Source organism: Solanum tuberosum, unplaced genomic scaffold (genome assembly GCF_000226075.1).
Source record: "Solanum tuberosum cultivar DM 1-3 516 R44 unplaced genomic scaffold, SolTub_3.0 scf00006, whole genome shotgun sequence".
NCBI lineage: Eukaryota > Viridiplantae > Streptophyta > Magnoliopsida > Solanales > Solanaceae > Solanum > Solanum tuberosum.
In genome coordinates this window covers 411826-435815 of record NW_006238932.1, presented here as the reverse complement: position 1 = coordinate 435815, position 23990 = coordinate 411826, and the positions used below count along the sequence as shown (strand labels likewise).

General features: G+C 37.0%; 2 protein-coding genes across 2 annotated transcripts; both read left to right on the top strand.

Moving 5' to 3' along the window:
* The first annotated feature begins 571 nt into the window (after positions 1-571).
* On the top strand, positions 572-1144 carry LOC107060624 (uncharacterized protein K02A2.6-like). Its single transcript, XM_015308714.1, has one exon. The coding sequence runs from the start codon at positions 572-574 to the stop codon at positions 1142-1144; it is 573 nt and encodes a 190-aa protein (XP_015164200.1).
* Positions 1145-1168: 24 nt separating this feature from the next.
* LOC107060622 (uncharacterized) lies at positions 1169-1735 on the top strand. The gene is made up of 2 exons (XM_015308713.1): positions 1169-1342; positions 1457-1735. The coding sequence occupies exons 1-2, from the start codon at positions 1169-1171 to the stop codon at positions 1733-1735; spliced, it is 453 nt and encodes a 150-aa protein (XP_015164199.1).
* Positions 1736-23990: the final 22255 nt, after the last annotated feature.

Below are 23990 nucleotides of genomic sequence, written 5' to 3'. Positions count from 1 at the left end.
TTTTGTTTGTAGGAGAAGACCTATCAGAGTCATATGATGGATGGAGAATGTTCTTTGATGGAGCATCAAACTCTATTGGAGTTGGAATAGGAGCAGTCTTAATTTCGGAAACAGATCAGTATTACCCAATCTTGGCCAAGATTAGGTTCTACTGTACCAATAACATGGGTGAATATAAAGCTTGTATTCTTGGACTCAGGATGACCATCGATATGAACATCAAAGAACTCTTAGTGATTAGAGATTCCGACCTATTGGTTCATCAGGTGCTAGGAGAATGGACCACTAAGAATGTCAAGATCCTGCCTTATTTGCATTACATAAAAACATGTCCCTCAAGCTCAAAATGAGTTCGCCGGTGCTTTGGCAACATTGGCCTCAATGATTCAACATTCAGACAAGAATTACATCGACCCTATCGATATAGAGATACATGATCAACATGCATACTATTTTCATGTAGATGAGGAACTGGATGGAAAACCATGGTTACTATGACATCAGAAGGTTCATAGAAGCACAAAAATAGCCTGAAAATGCCACAAGCAAGCAAAAACGAACTTTTAGGAGGATGGCCAATCATTTCTTCCTTAATGGAGAGATCCTATATAGGAGAACTTCGGATTTAGGATTGCTGAGGTGTGTCGACGCCGTAGAAGCGACAAGGCTTTTGGAAGAAATACACGCAGGAACATGTGGACCTCACATGAATGGGTTCACTTTGGCAATGAAGATTTTAAGTGCCAGATATTTTTTGATGACCAAGGGGAGAGATAGCATCCGGTATGTGCAAAAGTGTCATCAGTGTCAAGTGCATGGAGATTTTATTCGGGTTCCACCGAATGAGCTCAATGTGATGGGTTCCCCTTGGTCGTTTGCCGCTTGGGGCATGGATGTTGTTGGACCCATAGAGCCTCCCGCATCAAATGGACATTGTTTCATCCTGGTGGCTATCGACTATTTCACAAAATGGGTGAAAGCTTCGACATACAAGGCAGTAACAAAGAAGATGGTAGCACACTTTGTTCGCAACAATATAGTTTGTCGATTTGGAATTCCAGAATCAATCATAACAGATAATGCAACCAACCTCAATAGCGACGTTATGGAAGAAACTTGTGAAAGGTTCAAGATTGCTCATTGAAATTCCACAGTTTACCGGCCATAGATGAATGGAGCAGTTGAGGCTGCAAATAAGAATATAAAGATGATTTTAAGGAAAATAGTAGATAGTCACAAGCAAAGGCATGAGAAGCTACCATATGCTTTACTCGGTTATCGCACCACAATCAGAACACCAACTGGGGCAACTCCTTATATGTTGGTTTATGGTTCGGATGCAGTAATACATGCAGAAGTGGAAATACCATCTTTAAGGATTATCTAAGAGGTTGGTCTGGACGATGCATAATGGAGACATAGCAGGCATGAACAATTGATGCTCATCGATGAAAAGAGGATGGACACGGTTCGTCATGGCCAACTCTATCAGAAAAGAATGACCAAAGCATTCAACAAGAAAATCAAACCTCGACAGTTCATACCAGGGCAGTTAGTATTGAAGAAGATCTTTCCTCACAAAGGAGAAGACAAAGGGAAATTTGCACCAAATTGGCAAGGACCCTACATGGTTCATAGAATACTCTCTGCAGGAGCGGTAATGTTAGCAGAAATGGATGGTAGAGTAAGCACAAAGCCAATCAATTCAGACGCCATCAAGAAATACTACATCTGAAATCCTCAAGATTAGCGCTAATTCCTGGTACTTTTGCATTTTTGATGCAACAAACAACGTCTAGACCTGACTTCCCACAGCGGGGTACGTAGGCAACCCACATCAGATACGGTCTCCTTTAGAAAATCCAAAATCATCATTTCCATGTATTTAGAACTATGCTTGACTTGAATTCCCTCGGTGGGATACGTAGGCAATCCTTGTCGGATTCGGTCCCTTGCATTTCATATTTTTCACTTTCCTTTTGTGTTTGAACTACGTCCTGACCTGATTCCGCTTGGATACATAGGCAGCCTGAGTCAAGCCCGGTCATTCCGTTTCATATTTTTCACTTTCCTATTTGTAATCGAACTATGTCCTGACCTGATTCTGCTTGGATACGTAGGCAGCCTGAGTCAGGCCTGGTCAATGGATTTCATATTTTTCACTTTCCCCTAATGTAATTTGAACTACATCCTGACCTGATTCCACTTGGATACGTAGGTAGCTTGAGTGTCATTGCATTACATGTTTCTTAGTCATCTCTCATATTTTCCACTTTCCTATTGTATCGAACTACGTTACGACCTGATTCTATTTTGATACGTAGGCAGCTTGAGTCACGCTCTATCATTGCCTTACATACATCTATTTCTCCCATTTGTATTAGAACTACGTTACGATCTGATTCCTACTTTGGAGATACGTACGCAGCCTAAGTCAAGCTCGATCAATGCACTGCATATTTTCCATTTTTTTCTTACCCTTAGGAAACACTTCCTCATAGTTAGCATAACCTCAGAAAATGAAGACTATCGATCATCGCAGTGTCTGCAAAAGAGATAGGGAAGCTTCATCAGAAGGGTAAAAGCTACATGAAGACCATGTTGGATATAATCAACAAAATGGAAAGCTCGATAAACTTCGGATTATGTCATAATCTAAAAACTTTGGAGAATTACTATATATATATATATACCGAATATATACGTAGTATACTTATTTTCCAGAAAAACAAGCTAATTCTTTTCCGAAGGATTTTTCTAATCTTCCACCTACCAAGTCTCTAGGTTAAAAAACTATATGCAGGCTAAGAAGACATTGAAAGATTCTATTGACGAGGCTTCAGTCCGCGATTCGATACAAATCAACACCCCCTCCGAAACTAAAAAAATTCTTTGGGCGCAGGAACACATGAATCAAGAAAATAACATCAAGTCTCGGGACACGGCCTGAGGCGCCATTCGACTTCTACAATCATGAGCCAAAGTACTCTTTCCCTACTAATTTCCTGAAAGTACTTCAACTTGCATCTTACATCTAAGAACATTTCATTTAAATTTTGCTGGTACACTTAAGATCCAGACCAAATACTGAAGAAAGAGGATCATCGTAGGAAAATAGGATTGTTAGATTTCTGTCAAAATAACTCCACCAACTGTAGCTTCTAAACTAACCTCGTCAACAACTCCGCCAATCGGAGACCACTATCTAACAACGCCAAACTCCACAAGTCTGGGGTTGTACATAGCAAATGTCACTCGAACTCCACCGATAGCAGTTCGTACATAGCAAATATCGTCAAACTCCGCCAATCGGAGCCTCTACATAGCAAACGTCGACCAAACTCCGCCAATCGGAGCCTGTATCTAAGCAATAGAAGCAACACTCAGCCAATCGGAGACTACATCGTCGTGATATCACTAAAGCTCCGCTGGCCGGGAGCATGCACGCATAGCAACACTGTCATACACCGACCCTTAAATTTACGTTACAAGCTTTTACATTACAACAACACCGCTAGCCGGAGGCTTTACATTACAAGCTTTACACAGCCGGGTACATGCTTTTATATTATAACAACCCCGCTAGGCGGAGGTTTACATTAGAAGCTTTACACAGACGACTACAGGCTTTTACATTACAACAGCCCCGCCAGTCGAAGGCCTCTACATTACAAGTTACTTTACCTACGTCACATTCACAACAGAAAAAGGAAACATCAACAATCGTTTGAACATCTACACTCTACTCTTTACATTACTATTTAAATTTATAATTTTTGAATCGCAAGAGGTATTTTTCACTTTTTTACAAGTTTTGCAGGACAACACATTACAACGAGGAACTCCCTCTAAGCAGCAAACTAAGGCAAGTTAGTGCAATGTCAAGCATCACTAGCTACGTTAGTGATTCACTTTCCAAACTCAACTTGACTCGATCTTCAAAAGTTCAGATTTAAATCTTACTTATAATTCTATCATATCTCAGTACATTATTACTCGACACTGGGGCATTCTTTTAAAAATTCATCTATCTACCATGAGTCTTCAGTAGAAATTACTACGGAGCATTTCTCGTTCAAGCTTCTTAAGGAGTGTATCCCGTCCCTCGATTCGTGGTAATCTGTTCATATCTCACCATCAAAAGATTTCAGTATTACCATAATTTGATACTGGGCAAACTCAAAATTTGATATGCTCCTACACTCTTGAACTACATATGGCCTAATTTCTCATGAAACCTGAGATATGTAGGTAGCTCAGAAGCCAGAGTTCGGCCATAACTCCATAAGCATTTCTCACCAAGTTTTTGCTCAAGGTGTATTTTGGTGGGTCTCCTAAAATTGTTTTGTGTCAATATTTCTTTGTCCACGGTTTCTATACTCTCCTCCATGGACAAAGAAAGGGGCAAGCTGTTGACACCCAATTTTGGCTCTCCACATTTATTTAACTAAAGTTTTAATAATAATAATAATAATAACAAAAAAAAAATATGTATATTTTATGAAATTTTCGTAGTTATACAAAAAGATTTTTAATCATTTTATTTTATTTGATAAATTCATTTCATAAATACTATTTTAAATAAAAAAAATTAAATATATTACTACTTACTTTCTCATTTTTTTAATTTCACGTCAAATAAATATTGTTCTTAAGGGTTCAATAGATTTTTTTAATTATATATAATTTCTATTTATAATAAACATTTTTTGACATTTTTTAAAAATTAGGAAGGCTTAATTATTTAATGAGTTACTAAATTATAGTAATTTTATTTTTAGAATGACTAATTTTATCAAATAAGCTAGTCTTGCAAAATTATTATTTTTAATTTAATAAATTATAGCTATTTAATAAACAGAATGTTATAATTTAAATGAACCTAATTTGAGTAAAAAAAATTGGCAATCCAAGTCTTTTTAATTTAGCCAATTCGTGTGCGCCACGTAGGAAGCACATGGATTGTGCTTTTTCAGCTTAAATCTTGACCATCCGATTTAATCCAACGACTTTAATTAATTCATCTTTTTAATGTATAATTATTATCAATATATATATAAATAATTATCAATAATCATTTTTTTGAAATCCTTTATTTTATTAACTGTCCGATCAAACGATCGGACGACCTGTTTCCCAAGACATCACGTTCTTCTTCCCCTACAACCACCCTATACTCTTTTTTCCCAGAAGCGCACCACGTAGCCTTCTCTTCCGTAAAAGAAAAATCAATGCGTCTCTTCACCTTTCCAGACCACGCTAAGAACGTCGACGCCCCAGGCTCTTCTCCCATGGCCGCTCCACGTGATCCCCCATCCCCTGTCGGAAGAATGGCTCTGGGCCGCGTGAAAAATGCCTCATCAGTCACTCAATCCTATCAAATCGACCAGGAATGGTCGATTCTTGAGATATTTTTTGTCCCAATCATTTCCTTTCTGTCACCTCTGAGATTTGCGTTTCCAAGAATTCAAATTTTAAATTCTTGGAGCAGAATTTCGGCTATAAAAGAGGACTTTGGTACTCATGGAACGATCATCCAAATAAATAGGGAGAAAAAAAAGTAAGAATATCCGAGAATCGACTAAAATCATCCATCAACGAGTAAGAAAATCGCAGCCACTTCAAGTATTTTGTTAGAGGTCGAAAGTTCTTCTCTTGTTGTCCTTTTGTTTTCTGTTTTGAATTCGAGTTTCGAGGAAGTACGGAGTCGAAATCTCTTGACGTCAAAACTCTAGTTTGCTGCTCAACACAAGGTAATCTTTTTCATTTTTCGATTCTCAACTATTTAACTTCCAGAAAACATTTTTTGCTCTGATTGTTGTAGGTTTTTATTTATAAGCATTTTCTGGTCAACCTCCTTTTTCATACGTTAGTCGTCCTATATAGCTCAAAATGTGTTAAAATTTTATTGTGTTAGCAGGTTAGAATTTTTGTTTGCTTAATGAGTTAACATTCGTTTATTGTCTAATCTCGCTTCTAAGGATGAATTCCCCTTTATATGATTGCTTCATCCTTAATATGAGCTTATGTTTTGAGATTAGTTGATGTATATTTTTACTTTGCTTAAACATTCTATTGAAAAGTTATGTTAATCGGACGTGTATTTCCTGATTATATTCCCATCGATTTGAACAATATAAAAAACTGAATTTTTGCTGTAATTTTTACAGAGTTGAGTTTACTTTTTGCTGCTTTGTATAGCCTAAGATTCATGTCCAAAACAAAGTTACATTTTGATGAGCATTCTTGTGTTTCTTTCTCACTTAAGTTTCTTTTCCTAGATTTCATGAAAGTCATTTATAATTGTAGTTGAATCGAATTTTATGTGATGTTTAATTTAGTGATGTGCATCCCGCTCAAATTATGTTTCAATCTAGTAGTAAGTTGGATGAAATATTGGCTTTTATTCTTGCTGAATTTGTGATCAATTTTTATAGCTACCCCCTTCATTTTTAATCAATAATCTTGTTTATATTCGTAGTACTGTTACTATCTTTTATCAAAAATAAAACTTACACAATTGCTATCTCTTACCTTTCAAAGTAAATAAATAAGTTGAGGTCTGGCTACCATTTCGTCTTACTGTGCTACATTAAGTATGAAGTTTAGTCTCATTTTCTTTTTTTCCTTGTTGATTGAGTTACATTAAATTGATCTCTCTCTTGTATGATTTTAAGCATGCTCATTTCTCCTTCAATTCGAATTCACTCATTTATCGGCTTAGAAGTGCCATCTTTGCTTAAATTTCTTATGTGTTGAAATTGTATAACCTCCAGCTTTTGTGTATAAAAATGCAAAACTCATTCTTGTTGACATCTAGTATATTAATAATAGACATGTTCACTAAGTTGCTAATAGACTTGATGTGCTAGCCTTTTACAAACTATGATTTCTTTTGTTTGATACAAAGTCTAAATGTGTTCTTTTGAGTGTGTTCCTTTCCAATACATGCTGCTATGACTAATACGATAAGAGCTTCTTTGTCTTTCTATTTTGGTAAATTATTTTATACTTCTTTAGTTGGGTTGAAATAATTGTGTTGTCAAAGTTTGATTATCATTATTTTTGTTAAAAAGGGGGCTTGCGATCCACTTTTTATGGAAAAGAGGATACCATGTTCTAATAAGTGTGTTAAGAATCTGTAATCTCCCTGATGGAATATACTAAGTGTTTATCGTTAATTTCTTTCAAAAAGTGTGGGTTGTGGTCTTTGTTTTTTTTACAGTTGCTTCCTTAGCATATTTCTAGTCACAAAGTTAATTTATATTTGACTAAAGGATTAAAGAAGATGTAATCCAACCTCCGTAAAAAGGATAGCGGAGGTTGATTGTTCTATTTTAAGTGTAGTTAATTGTATCACATGAACCATTTGTCTCAATGTTTATTTATTTTTTAATTTTTACTTGCGGTTGTTTTTTAAGCTTTTATAATTTATATTTATAATTGCCTCAGTGACATGATTACAGTTATTCCTAATCTCTTCTTTTTCTATTCTTGTGTTTCATGTACAATCGGAGGGCAGGAGTTTCTACTTTGGAACTCGTTATTGGCCTAAAATATTAGGCCAACAACAATTAGGATCACCGCGATGCTTGGAGTCTCGTAAATTAGGAGTCCAATAATTCTTAGCCTTTCTTTCATAATCTTAATTATATTGGTTTGATATGTTGGCTAACCTTTACTTATGTCTACAAAACTCTTAAGTTTTTGATATATTAAATTGCTTGTCTTTTACTTTTGAAGATAATTTATGTGACCTTATCTTATTTGTTAACAAGATTGGAGTTATATTATAAGCCCTTGGTGAATACTTTTAGAACAAAAATGATAAAAAATATCTTTCTTTTGGAAATGGGTTATCATTTTTACTTATAACATTCTTTAGGCCTTTTAAGTTGAAAAGAGGGGCTTATAGTTTAAAAGGTTTCAAATGAAGTTTCAAAGGGGCTAGCTAATATTTATTTAGGCCTAATTCATCGCTTAGATCTCCAAATGAATTTGTGACTAGTTTAAAGGCTAGAATAATCACCCTTTAGAAATTACTTATGGTTAGGATATTTACCTTTCGACATACATATTTTTAAATAAAATAAGTAGGAAAGTAGGCTTATATATTTAACAAAAATAAATGTATAACTATAGAAGAAATCCCTATAGTTAGGCCTATTTTTATACTCCTTACATCCCCTTTATAAAATATATTGGCTATTCTTCTTTTTTTAAAATGAAATATTTCTAAAAAAAAAAAAACTATAATCTCTTAACATGCTATTTCAAGATTTTAAATATGCCAACAAGTTTAAAATACAAGGCACATACATATATATGTCATACACATAAAGGTATAAATTCTATATGTTTCTCTACATAACCTATTACTTTTATCTACTATCACTTTTATGAATGTTACTTATTTATTCTTATAATTTATAAATTCCTACACTTCAATATACATATTATTTTACTGCATCTAATCTATCGCCAATTTATTCCCACATGTAAACAAAATAATAAACATTCATATTTTTTTTTAAAAAAACAACAACATCCATGTTTATACTAAACTTTATAATAAACATATTTAAGATCACAAACTTTATATAATATTTTAGCACTTAGTACCATTTATATTTATTTTATCTGTTTATTTTTAGAAACTCCATTTTATCTATTTTTATTCAAAAACATATATTACACATACTATTATATATATACACCCAATTATTATCTCCTTTTATTTTCTTTAACATACAAATAAAACGACAATTTTTCATATCATTTAAATTCAACATCTACATATTTATTTAGGATAAGTTTTAATATAAGATACATCTTTTATTTTATATATGAAATTGACATACCGTTAAGCAAATTTATTTTATATATGTATATGTGTCGTACCTTGTATCTTACCCTTTTTCTTAAACTAATGAGATTTACTTATCATTGATTTTAAAGCAAATAAATGAACAAATTTTCCTAATTATTTTTCCTAAATTGAGTTTAAGGACTATCTTTGGATAGGCTCTGAGGGATGCTTAGTACCTTCCCCTCGAGTAACCAAAACACTTACTCAGAATATCACTGGTTTCTCAAATCATAACAGAGTTTACATTTGCATATTTAAAAATGGTTTTCCTAATATTTTCCTTAAAATTTAGGTGGCGACTCTAAAACAAACACAAAATAAATTTTTTTTTTCAAAAAATCAGAGTGTCAACCATATTATGTTGTGAACTGTTTCGGCCGGCTCGAAATATGGTGCGGCAATATGTGTTAGTACAAAAATGTACCAAGTGTGATATAAATGCATAGAGTTATAAAATCACACTCAAAGGGACCTCTCAAGTAATGCAAAGAGCAAGTTAAAACCATAAGATATGAGGTTAGAAAACATAATTGTAATCATGGTCAATTAAGTAAAAATCATCTTTGAACACTTGTGAGATACTTCTTGAAGTAACCTTAGTTCATCATTATTGTTGGAAGTAGACTTGACCGAAATTTAAGACCATGTATGCTAGAACATGGAATCTAGTGTGTGTCCTACACTGAAAAGGGGTGTCCTTACTTGCCAAGGCAAGAACATTAAATTCTAGCTAACGTGGATCCACTAGTTACTGTCTATCGGAGACAATCATAATATATCTAAAACAGTCTTCTTAGGGTGGCTCATAGGTATAGGATAAGTAGATTGCTACTAGAAACCAGGCCTCATGCTAAGGTAGAGCTTCCATCTCAATATCCTCTCGGTGCTAAGCATGAATACCACGGAAAAGTCATAAATCTTTAGTTGACTTACCTTTCATGGAAGACACATCAAATAGCCAATCCAAGCTAGGTTTCAATAGAATAGCTCCTAAATATTGATTCAAACATAAGTAGAGAAAACCTTTCAACACCAAGAATCCTTATGTGAGGAAACCCTTTCACAATCATACTTTCATGTGTATATGACAAATCATTTCACACCACAGCAATAATCTCAATATTTATGCTTTACTGTCAAAGCAATTCAAAACATGTTCTTTTTCAATAACATTTATGCTTTACTCTTAAAGAAAATAAAATCAATTTGCATCAATTTCGTGAAGAACATGCATATCCTTATAAACTCATATTTGATAGTTCAAACCCCACATTATATCATCATAGCTTAGAAAATATGGAGTCTGCATGGGTTCAAGGGGATTCATCTTTAAATCATAGAAGTATCTCCATTCATGCATAATAGTTCATAAAATAATCAATTATATCAACATTGAAAGGAAACCCATGTCATAGAAGTAAACCTTAACTTCAATTTGAGATTTCTAACTATTTAAATTGGCAAATTTAGGAACTCTATAGAAGAAATAACTCCATAGATGAAGGCTATCACACCTTAGTGCCAAAATCTTGACTTCAATGGTGAAATTTGGGGCTTGACTTAAAACCCAGTTTTCTTTTTCAAGGATCTAGAGAGAGAAATATTTGGGGAGGATGAACTTGTTTTCTTTTGGGAAATTGAGAGAATGAATTGAATTGGGTGATTTTGGGGGTAAAAACGTTTATATAGGGATTTGGGTAAAGGATAAAATGACATGATATTGAATTAAAACAATTAGGAAAAGACCCAATAGCCCCTGAGTTAAAAACTACCGAACACACTTGATGGTGGCCTTCACCGCCCATCATAGGCACCATAGACCGTCTAGCCATCCGTCGTCCTTTACTTGTGGCTAGGGAAGAAGGCCCCATACTGATGACCCCTTGACAACCTTCTTGACGGCCCGTCAACCTCTCAACGGTCCGTCTAGGCCTCTGTGGAGGGACGCCTGTACAAGGACTTACCATGAGCCATCTCAAAGACCATGTTCCCCTTCACGACCTATTTGGGGATTCGTGCAAGGTTCCATGGTCAAGTTTTGGCTTGTGAGTTCCCCATTTTCCCCCTTTCAAGCCTTTCTCAAATCCGAGGTGTTACAATTTGTCAATAATCAATGACTTAAATAAAAATAATTAAAAAGAACCTTTGTACTATACCATGGTCTTAAAATCATGGGCTAAAACCATTGGTTAATAAAATATATTTGTATGTGATTTTCATCCGTATTTAAATGTATTTATAGACTATGATAAAAGTACCAAAATTAATACCAATAAAAGGAATATCAAAAAATGTAACGGATAAAATGAATGGCATATAAACAATGCAATTTTAAAATATATATATTATATAATCAAATTAAATAAATATTTGAACATATTCAACCGACTATCACAAAAATGATGTAAACATTATTAACCGACAAAATCTTAATATTTTAAGAAATGACGATAAGAATCAATAAATTGCATTGAAATTTAAAAACATGTATTTTGAACTATTTAATGAATAAAATATTTAATATTATTGACTTTAAAAATATCATGCCAAAATTTGGTGTCAATAACATCAGATTTCATGTTATAGCTTGCATAGTCTATTGTATGTTAAAGTTAATAGCTGAAAAAATGAACTAAGTTACTCCCGAAGGTGTTATGAAGCTCTCATTATGATTTTTAAGATGTATTGTCCATGTTCATAATTTATGATTCTTCTTTAAAAGGCAGTAGCTTGGTCATGCATATCAAGTTTTCCCTTATGTCTCTTATGATCATGTTTTGCACATTTTTATGAATATTCCTCATACTTAGTACATTCCATGTACTAATGCAAACTTGTGTCCACATTTTTAAAAAAAATTAGGGTACAACGATCTTCCTCCTCCCGCTCGTGGATAATGGATTTTTTTGTAGATTGAAGACTTGGCGAGTCCTCATGTTTCGAGGACCTTGTCACCAATATTTACATTCTTTTATGTCTTTAGTTTTCCAGCATTGTATGTGGTGTATGGTTTACGTCCCAACCACTCTTGATATAGTAGATTTGCTTGTCAATAATATGACTTACTTCTTAATGTAACACCTTCGACTTCGAGAAAGGGCTAAAAGGGGAAATTTGGGCAAGTCCACGAATACAAATTAGACCATGGACACTTCACGGAATCCTAGATGGTATATTAAGGATGTCGTGAGTTAGCATCCAGGACCGCCCTGAAAGGGGTCACCTAGATGGCATCTTAGACGACCGATCAAGCCCTCTTGATGGTCACCTCATCAGTTTTAATTGAGGTTGTACCTCCAAGGAAATTGTGAAGGACCACGGTGCCTACACGGTCCGTGAAAATTCACACGGACCGTAAAGTTGTTCGTGAAGGAGACTTATCAAACTTGGAGCTTAGGGTCAAGTTCAAACGACCATATATTTTGGCACAAAATAAATTAGGTGTCCCATGACCTATCAAATTAAAAATCTTTAAATCCTCTTTCAAACGCCATAAATTTTGCCTAATTCAAAGCTTAGAGTAAAAAGTTATAATTGAAATACTAAAGCCTTGTCGGGCAGAGCATCTTCACAACCCACATGATGGGTCGTGGTGCTCTAGACGGCCCACATAGCCTGTCTTGAAATGATTTCATCAACTTTTATGTCAAGGTAACATTGATCTTTTACCCTAGGTGTTTGGTACTTAACATACATTTTCTAATGCTTAAACTATGTTATTTTACTCGGTCTAAGCCTAATAATGTAGTTAGAAACTACCCAGAACTCTCATTATCCTAAAATCTTCTAAATTGGAAAGAACAGAAGAGTAAAGAGGTGAAAGCTTTTCCAAGAACAAGCACATGTCTTCTTCAAGTTCATCCCCGAAATCCAAAGGATTTCTCTATAATTCTCGTCACCAGGTATGCAGGATTTCATTTTTAAATAGAATGTCAGTATTTTGAGCTACTCAGTACTTCAATTGCATTTTGAGCTATACACATGTTCAGTTGGGAGTAGACTTAGCACTGAGTTGGACTGGGGTTCAGCGTACCCTCAAGAGTACCAGAACTACCTGCGAACGAAGGTTTAAAAGTCCCCTCTGTTGTGCATTAGTTTTAGTGATCATGCTATAGTCATGCTTATTGTAACACCTGGAAAACTAGTAGTTGAAGCTAGAGCTTTACGTTAGAGTTTTAGAGTTTGATATGAGGGAAGTAATTTTAATATGACTTCCCGAACTTAGAATGTGGGGTTAAAAGTCAAGGTACGACTCCCAAAGGACAAACCAAAGGGGTCCTTAAAGAGGACCCAAAAATAGTCCCTAAAATCTACCCAAAAATTGGCCACCTACAGATGGGACTCATGCCCCGTAGGTGGACCGATGCCCCGTGGGAAGGGATCTTGGGTAAAGGCACCCTTTTAGGAGCTGCAGACCACCACCCATGACGGTGCAACATGCCCCGTAGACCCACCCATGGTACGTGGGTTGGGGTCTCGTTGGTGGGGCAGTTTTGAAGTCAAATTGTTTTAAGTTGGGGACTTAGGGTTTAAGTCATTATTAGTTAGGGATCAAGTGGAGTCAGTTAGTTAGTTTTTAGGCCACCTATATATACCTAATAGACTCTTAATTAGATGACTTCCAAATGATTGTTTTAGATTCACCAAAGAAACCAAAGTCCCTCAAGAAATTCTCTCCCTACAAGTGAAGAAGAAGAAGAAGAAGAAAGGAAGGAAGCTAGGTCCAATTCCTCAATTATTAGAATCTTGTGTGAGGGATTTGAATCAAGGTATGTTAGCTTATTCTTCTATGGTTACTTCCTCCCATAGAGCCCCCTAGATTTCCCCCAATTGTGAAGACAAAACCCAATTATAGCAAGGGTTTCTTCCTACATTGTGGGTAGTATTTGAGTACGATTCCAATTGAGTGGATAGTACTTGTTTATGATTGTTTTAGTATTGATTCATAATATTATGATGAATTTATGTGTTTTCAATGGTTAAACCTAGTCTAATTGATGAATATGATATTATATGGGTTTATGCCATGAAAGGTAAAAGTGAAGGCATAGAGTTGTCCTTTTAGAATTGATGTTATTAGTAGTAATTGTTCCAGAATAGGAACATCTAAACATGAATTGAATTAGATTATAGTGCATATGATGGATCATGACTAGTAAAGTTGAAGTTGAACCTTTAGGATGAATTGTGACTAGAATCACCTACTAATGAAGAATGCGGTTATAATGCCTTGGAATATAAGTATGAATGATGATTGTAAGGAGTAGATCTTGAGAGTAAGGCTTGTAGTCATTAATTCTAGGTCTTTGAGAGTGAAGCTAATATAATGTGATCTTATTGTGTATTGTTGAAAGGTTCTTTCACATAGAATGATTCGAGGTTGAAAGACTTAGTAACCTAAAATAAATCAAAGCATGTTAGACTAGGTTACATTGAAGTTGTGACATATGATCCCTTCATGTATAGCTTGACTTGGTAAGACAAGAAGGAGATTGGTAGCTTAAGGTTGAGGATCCATAGTCTCCTAAGGGTAGCTTGACTTAGCATTGTAAGATGCATTTCAAGTGTAGCTTGAATTAGTAGTAGTCATGGTAGCCTAGGATTGAGGAACCATACTCTCCTAAGGGTAGCTTGAACTAGAATTTTAGGATGCCCTCATGATAGCATGACTTGGTTAGGACAAGACCATTTCATGGTAAATTAGGATTGAGGACACATACTCTCCTAAGGGTAGATTAGGATTGAGGACACATACTCTCCTACGGGTTGCTTAGGATTGAGGACACATACTCTCCTAAAGGTAGCTTAGGATTGAGGACACATACTCTCCTAAGGGTATCTTAGGATTGAGAAATCATACTCTCCTAAGGGTAGCTTGCATTAGCATTATAGTGTGCTTGTAAGGGTATCTTGCATTAGCATTATAGTGTGCTTGTAACGGTAAATTGCATTAGCATTATAGTGTGCTTGTAAGGGTAGCATGACTTAGTTGGTTTAAGACTACTTCATGGTATCTGGGATGGAACACTTGTACCCTTCGTAGGATAGCTTGGACTTGCATGATAGTATGACTTCCAAGGTAGTTAGTTGAGCATACAGTTATGTTATCAAGGTGACTAGATTGGTCTAGCCTAATAGGGTGCTATTCTTTGGTAATCTAGAATGATAAATAGTAATCACTTGAGTATGATAGCCTACGGTGGTACTTAGTATGAATGGTATTATGGGATGCTATTCATGCATTGCACAAGTATGACTTGAAGATACTTATGAAATATTCTCTTATATGGTATAAGTTTAGCTTGAGTGTTGCTATAGTTGACTTCCCAGGTATGACTGAATAAAGGTCATGATTCCCTTGTCTATATGATGTTTGCTAATAATGAGACCAAAGGAGGGTAGGTATGATTATGGTGACTTCAAGGTTATGCTTAGTGTGTTAATGGTATTATGGGATGCCTTTCATGCATTGCACAAGTATGCTTTGAGGTTACTTAGGAGTCTAATGCTCTTATGATAGGAAAGCCTATGATTTGACTACGTATATAGACTATGTTTAAGATGACAGAAAATGGATACTTAGCTTAAATGGTATTATGGGATGTCATTCATGCAATGCACAAGTATGCTTTTAGGTTACTTGAGCGTAGTCCTATTATGGTATGAATGATTAAGGTTTGAAAAATGCTTATATGATGCTTATAATTGGAGACTTTACTTATGCTTATGATATTGCCTCTTATGCTCATAGTTTATGCTTCATGAAGTATTTGATTATGATTATGGATTATGTATTATATTGACTAACCCTTATGTTATGCTCTTACGATGTTTTGCTAGCTAACATATTTACTACATTTTGTACTAACACATACTTTGCTTACATTCTCATCAATTGTAGGGTTCAGAGATTTGAGTTCCTATGTTGAGGCTAGGTTTCTAAGGAGCAAAAGAGTTAAAGATTTGGGTGAATCCTAATAGCTTCGAGGAAAAAGCCAATATTTCCTTTATATCTTTTATTTTCATGTTATGAGACTATTGTATAGGCTGTGTCCCAAAAGTGTTAATTCTAAGTTGAGTATAGATGGCTTGAGACAAAAGTGTAGTAAAGACTTCCGCTTGCTTTTATAAAACACTTCAATTGTATGGATAATTTTTTAAAATTTTTCGTACTTTTCTAATATCTTATGTTCATGATATACTAAAGGCTTGTATGAGACCCCTTTAGGGTCAAGTATGTTGTGTTACTTCTAAGGTATACCCCTGGGTCGTGACACCTATATACCTCTGGAAAGGTAAATCTTCTCGATGGGGCATATACATTAGAGTCCACGTTTAGCTCATGTGGTTTATGTTAGTTAATAATAGCTCCCACAGTCATACTCTGATTGCATTGACCATGGTATCAATATTTGCTTGAGTATTTAGTTCAGCATGTTATCTTCATGATTAGTTCTTGGTCATTGCATCTAGCTCAGTTTTAGGTCCCGTGTCCGCGTCTCGGGGGTAGTCTCGGGGTGTGACACTCAAGTTCCATAAGTTTGAGATTTTCACAAAACCCCGGGTCCCCTACATTGCTACTTGGGTCTGGGAGTTCTATTCGGCTTACAGAGACTTGATGCCGAAAGGGAAGAAGAAGGCCAGTACCTTCAAGCCGGTATATTTTGTGAAAGTTTGCGACAAGAAGGTTAAATGTCATTGTTCAGACATCAATGCGGTACTGGGCTGCTCAACGGACATTATGCATCATTACATCGACTTGGTCCAAAAGAAGACCTTTGAGGATTTAAAGGGTTGGCTGGCACCCCTTATCTCTGATGCCACCCCAAGGTAGATAGAGGCAGGTGCACTGATAGAAAAGAAGGATCTGAATGTTGCTGCTAAATACTGGTTCAGGTTCATCGGCAACACCATCATGCCATCCCAGAATGAGTCTATCCTCAGACATCTGGAGGCAGCATGTCTAGGGTCGATAATTTCTCACCAAACACTGAATTTGGGGTTTTTGATAGAGCATGAGATGATCATGAGGGCCAAGAAGAGACATACCTCGCTCTCATTCCCGGTGCTAATCACAAAGATGTGCAAACGGGACTGTGTGCCTGTAGATGAGAAGAAAAATATGGAGGTGACACCCACATCATCTACTGAAATCCAGCTTATTGAGGCTGAGTATTTACGGGATGAAGCTGATCGGAGGAAGGCAGTAGCAGTGGACACATCCTTAAAGGTTGATGTTGAGACATTATCGAAAGAGGCAATCATGCCACCTCAATATAGTTAGCCTTCAGGTATTTCTTTACGTACTACTTCTAGGACTCCTGGATCATCTGTTGCACCCTTTAGATTTTCTGTTGTTGCTGCTTCTTCACCATATAACCCAGGCCATGTTTTATAAGATAGACCATTTGGCTCACTCAGCAGATGTGCGTGACTCCCGTGTTGAGGTTTCTATGTGTGGGATGATAGACAGGGCAATAGATGCTGCCTTAGGCCAACTTAGGGCTGAGATGAGGATCACAAGTTTTTAGTAGATGCCATTACTGTTATACTCACAGCTTGTGAGCCGACCCAAGGTGCTACAGAGGAGGTGACGGCCTTGAAGGTCGATATTACTAAGTTGAGGAAGGATATGGATGAGCTGAATTCCATAGATATTTCAATGATATTTGGGACGGAGGAGATCCCCGATGTGCTCAGTGTAGATATTTCCGCTTGTTCTGATGTGCCTTCAATTACTACCAGAGATGAGACTAGAGCTAATGATGTTGCTGCTGAGTCAGAGGTTGAGACTGATGATGAGCATCTTTGTGTTTCTGTGGAGATGGTCTACGATGATCTAGTTGACTTGGAGGGTGCCATGTTTAAGACTGCTAGGCAAGCATCACTTTGGGATACGTCTATGGTGGGATTCAGTAGAGCCAAGGATCCTGAGACACCAGACACATTCCCCGATAGAGGGAGTTGTGGATGTGCAAACTTCACCCTAAATATAGCCTTGCTGGATGCTTTTTTTACCCCCTTCTTTATTACTTTCTAGACTGATATTATTTATTTAAAGTTGCATTTGAGGATAACTGTGTATTTTGTTAGTGACTGAGGTATTTCCATACCTACATCATGTGGAGTATTTTGTGAATATTTACTTGATTTTGATTGTATTTTGTGAATATTGGAGCTTATTGGGTTATATATACATCTTGGTTGATGAATTGTGGTTGTTGATTAATTGTGGCCCTTTGTTTTAGTTTGAAATTGTTTTCAACAAAGTTTTAAAAAAAATTGCCACTTCTTTAATGTGTGATTGTGGTTGTTCTTGTGCAAATTTGAGTGTCAGTTTTAGTCAATATCGATGACTTGAATAGTACTCTTAATTTAACGAAATGAATGTTCGTCTACGATAAGGCAAACTAACTTACATAGGAAATATGTGAACTTTTAGCATCTCATTGTGACTAGACAATTGTTGATTAAGTTTTTTGTGATGAACATTGCATGCTAGCTAGAAATTGTGGAGTCTTGTTTTATAATTGTAACAATGCCTTGTGTGGTGAGGTTGTTGATTAATGACGTTTCAAAGACACTTCATCCAATTCTAAGTGTCAACGATCGTAAATCAGTATGCAATCGAAATAAATGAGTTGGGGTCGAATCCCACACGGAGCGGTGATGTTTCAGACGTAATCAACTAACAGTTATTTTGGTTCAAGTGCCATACGATCGTGTGTAGTGATATAACCCAACCAAGGGTTGGAATCGTTCCCACAGGGAGTGGTTTTGAGAATTAATAGAAAAATAAAATCTAGTTCTAATTAGTCATAACTATAGATAGTAACTATTGAAAACATACTAAATCTAAGAGGTGACACAAACATCAATTATCAATAGGGGTTTGTATTAATTAACAACTAAAAAAATAGCAAAAATATAAGGAAACAAGATAGGGAGACGAGATTCTTGGGATGTGATAGCAATACAAGATAAACTAGACTATCGGGTACATGCTTTTGATGGTAGATTGTTGAACATTTGTGACTAGGCTAGACTATAGTGGGGGTAAAATCTCTCTGGAGCAACTTACCCTGAATCAACTCAGTTTCTCTCAAACACCGAGTTGCCGCATTAAGCACAACCTCCGCTTTAGCCCATTCACTATCGCCAGCTAAATGTGTGGGAAAAGGACTAGGATTCAGTCTCTCGAGCTAAACTCATGTTCACCCAATACCACCAGCTATCAATTTAGTAGTCTTAGTTTTACGACCTCTCTCTTGAACAAGCCAAAAACAGTAAGATGAAATCGTATTTGAAACTACAATACCATTAAGCTCATACACAACTACTAAACAAAATCACATTTAAAGAACAAATAAACCAACAACAAGAAAGACCCAATAGATAATCTAACCCACATTCACAAAATCACACCCCAAGAATTGGGGTTTTAGCTAGACATGTAAAAGAGATAAAAATTTATACCAATATTATTTTCCATCAACTGGGTATGAAGAATTAAGTCTTAAAACATGTCAAAAACTGAAGAATCTTCGAGACGCATGTCCAATTTCTTGGGGTTGGATCCCTTTGAATATTCAAGGTCTTAGAACAAAGTATCCAAAACCCTCAAAAACTTGAAACTGAAAATATTCTAAGTCTGAATAATAATTGTCTATGACTTGATACTAAGTTAACAATTTAAACAAGTATTTATAGTGTTTGAAAATTTGTGCTGCAGTGGATCATTCTGCGCAGTTAGTCGGGATCGCTGATGCACTTGGCGATCTGCCTTTTGGTCTATTTGATCGCCTTCTTGCTTTAGCCTTCAGCATCTTCGCACTTTGAGTCATTGGGTGATGTAGTACTGCTTCGCGGAACTACTCGGCGACACGCCAACTGCTCCATTACATCGCTAACTTGATCTTTCCTTTCAGGGCTCAGCACACTGGAACAAAAGGCGATCTCCATGCCGATCGGCGACTCGCCAACTGGGCTCGGTGCTCTTCAAGACTTCATTTTTTCGTTCTCTTCAGCCACTTTGTTCCTTCTTGCCAAGTAGTGTCCATCCTTTGCCTCAAACTCCATATATCTGAAACTTAAGGGTTTTCATTAGATATTGAGACAAAATATGCATTTGAGGACACTACTTCTATCACATATATCCCTAAATGAGTCCAATTTGTGGACTAATCAACACCCCCAACTTAAACTTTTGCTTGTCCTCAAGTAAAACACAAGTTTCAGCAGTTGAAAAAAGGATGTCTCAAACAGTGCTACACAAGACTCGATCATGAATGTACACAACAAGACTCAATTTACTCAAGCAAGGATCCATTGTGTATCCAAAAATTCATGTTGTGACACACCATTACCAAAGATTCTCATGCTCGCAATACTTCCTTCAAATGCAAGTTCACGCTCAACAAAAGTATTTGAATGCCCTCACACAAAATTTGATTTCACATTCACACACAAAGGTTTAATCATTTGAAGTTCTGGAATCAAATGCAATGCTCACTCTCTCAAAAAGAAGAACACAATGCATGCTTTCGCCCATAGGTTTGCCCGTATTTTCCAATCAACAATTGTTTCAGCTCACTCAAGATCTAAAAGGTCTTTTCAAGGCTTGTAATGTGGTTGAGTGAAAAGGTATGGTCATTTAGGCTCACTGAATTTCATCCTCGTGAAACCCCATTTCTTTTGACATTTCTCATAACTTTATTTCACAACTTTTTCTTTTTCTTTTCTCTTGTCTTTTTTTCTTTTCTTTTTTTATGGAGGGGTTCCTTTTTTTCTCAACACCATGGGTTAATAGGCACTTTTCTTGAACTTTTTTACTTCCCTTTTCTTTTCACCATACCCCCAACTTAGGCTTTTGGCCTAAGTTGGCTATTCAATCAACCATAAATCACGAGGATTATGGGTAGTGGATTTAATAAAGGTCACGTTTTCATCACGTTTTTTCCAAAGAAAGGTAAGGCTCAAGGGGTGTTTAAAAGAGGGTCGGACACTCACAAGGTAGGCCACGAAAGAGGTATATGACAAATTGGCTCACACTTTTCGAAGTTGCCTAAGATCATATCCAGAGATAACATCACTTAGTTGACCGAACCAACGGGGAAAATTGTAGGTGTTGTCATGCATGGTTCATAATAAGCTCATCACACAAAGCATCAACACTAAAGTCAAACAAGACTCCACACTTTCGCTAGTGTGCCACATTCATCACAAGAGAATCAATTTGATACTTGGCTAGTCACAACAATATGCAAAGAGCTCACATATTGTCTATGCAACTTCATTTGGTCTCATTTTAGCCGCACAATCATGCTCTTTTGATTATGAGCACTATTTGAGTCATCGATGTTGATCAAAACCGAGACTCAAATTTGCTAAATAACAGCCACATTCAAATGCATACACGAGGTGGGAATTTTTTTTCGGAAGGATCAGTTTCAATTTAAAATCAAGGAGCCACAAGCTCAAACATCCACAAAAAGCAGTGTAAAACACAACATTATGATTCACAACCCAACAAGAATATAGCACACAAAGGTGGACCACACCCCACCACAATTAAAAACATTTTTCCTCAATTGCAAATAACATAATATCCAGAATTTAAAATAAAGAAAGACAGAGAAGGGGTAAAGAGGGGATCCTGTCTAAGCAGTCGCTCCATCTGTCTGCATATCAGTGCTTGGGGTATCAGTTTGGCCTCGGGCCTCAGTATTCTGGGTCACAGCATAAGATTCGGCAGTGCCGAACTTACTAAGATTGTCCAAGTCTGCAGCCGCCAAAAAGGAATGCGAAGTTGTGTAGAGTCCCCGGGCCCATGAAGGGATAGAGGGGTCACATGGATTAGTCTTCCTGTTAGCACTGGGCTTCTTACATTTTCCTTTGTTTCCAGGTGGATGTTCTTACTTTTCCTTCTTGGGATGATTCAACCTTCAACTCTCTAGTTGGGAATCTCCTGCTTGTATCAGTCGGGGCGGCACGATTCTCCTTAACACTTTAGGTCTAGCCATGTTTGCAAAGCTTTGAGGTAAAGTTAAAAAAATATTCGACAATGCAAACAAAGACAATCAGTTGCAGACTTACCAATCCTTTCGGTGAGTCACTGAACACTCTCGGTGAGTAAGGGGTTGTCCGCCGAAGGTTACAGTGCAGCAAAGGTTCGAGGGGGGCAGACAAAGGGCGATCAAGAATAATTTCGGCGACCTCAGGCTTCTCGCTGAAAGTTACAGAATCAAACAACAGATATAGCATGAAATTTAAGGCGATAAGGGGTGATTTGGCGAACCGCCGATTGGTTTGGCGAGCTTGACCCAGCTCGCCAAACGGCCCAACATGCCTATTTTCAATCCACCTTCTCGAAATCAACCCCACAACCCCCGAAAACACAATTAAAGCGCACACAACACAAATTTGACTAAGACCCATAACATACAAGCACTAGCCATCACAAATAAATTCATCTTTACGCACTAGAAATCAGAATTTCCATATTCAAGGTAATACAAGCAGAGTTATCGAATGGAATCATGCAATTAAGCACTCTAATCCTATCAGAACGGCCCAACACAAATCAACAAGATCAAAATATCGCAATTGAGTATAATTATGGCAAAACAAACTTGGGGTTTGGAAAACCAACCTTTTATGCTGATTAAATTGATATCGAGATACTAAGCGGCAATGTCATCCAAGTTCCAAGCACAAATCAATAACTAACACCTTGAGATAGCGCAAAATATAGAGAATAATGTGCATGTGTGAGTTTGGAAATATAAAAAGTGAGGGAAAGTGAATGAATTAGAATTTTATACTTGTGGCCCGAAAAACCGTCCTGTTCTCACCCAGTCGGCGACATTAGTCATGATCGCCGAACCACTCTATATTTTGGCAAGTAGTCATTTACTTCGCTGAGTTTTACAGGACCTCCAGTTAATGTGGTGTCCAAATGACGATCTACGTTGGGGTCGCCAACATGGTCGGCGACTTGCCAATAATTTCTTGGGCTCGCCGAGTTTTACAAACTCCGATTTGAATATGTCTTGAGTCAAACGGCAGATTAGGTCGGGCTCGCCGACCTCTTCGGTGATTCATCGACTGGACTTGTTTCTCACAACCCTGCACTTTTCGAACACCTTCCACACTTCAACATGTACAAACAACACACCATTATTTTAGCAGAACATAAATAAAAGCAAAAAAGGGTTTTGGGTTGCATCCCAAACTGCGCCTCAGTTAACGTCATGGCACGACGCAAGTCCACCTTTAAACCTCATTCTCGAGGTTGACCATAGTGTCACTACGCAAACCCCATTTTAGTCTCAGATTTAGGTGAGACGACATCTGACCAATTTGGGTGTCCAGCTGCTTGATTGATACTGAATGGGAGGTGACGATCTGTTTCAGGGTCGACACATCTTCTTTCATCTCTTTTAAGATCTTGTCTGACCCCTCTACTTTGTTGAGGATATGAGAGAGCATATCCTCAGACCTACCACCCTCTGAATCATTTGGTTTTTGGCGCTCGTGGGAGGAACATACCTATCCTTCTCCCCGTCCTTCCAATTAGGATTACAGTTTCTCCATTCACGCTATTTCTAACCTTCATCTCTCGCCCAAACTTGGTTACCACCCTGCCTTGGGTAGTTTGAACGATAACCACCGCCTTCGTTGGCTAGGAAGTTCAACTCTTCATTTTACAAAGCATCAAACTTTGCTTCTTCCGGATTCGCACACCCAATCCCCACAACATTGACACCCCGAGCACCAGCTCCCATGACATTTTTGGGCAAACTGTCAAGTTGTGTCATGATCTTGGCCATGTTTTGGTCCCTCTCTTGATCTTTCTCCATCTGCTCCTTGGTCAATTTGAATGTGAGAGGGGAGACTTGATCTTCACGGGTGTACCAAGCCCAATTTATCGTGGTCATGCCATCCAATAGCTGAGCTACTATACGTAAGGCTGTTGCATGAAACCTCCTGGAGAAAGTTGGTCAGAAATGCACTTGTTCATCGAGTCTAGTCTCCGGTATAAATAATACAGCAATACGTTGTCATGCAAGCCATGAGTTGGGCTTTGGAGCACCAACTTCTTGAAATCGCAGCCAAGTCT

Coding starts and splice junctions, on each gene's coding strand:
- LOC107060622 (XM_015308713.1), top strand. CDS start 1,169: ATGAATGGAGCAGTTGAGGCTGCAAATAAGAATATAAAGATGATTTTA. Junction 1,343..1,456: donor TGGTTTATGGTTCGGATGCA/GTAATACATGCA, acceptor ATCGATGAAAAG/AGGATGGACACGGTTCGTCA.
- LOC107060624 (XM_015308714.1), top strand. CDS start 572: ATGGCCAATCATTTCTTCCTTAATGGAGAGATCCTATATAGGAGAACT.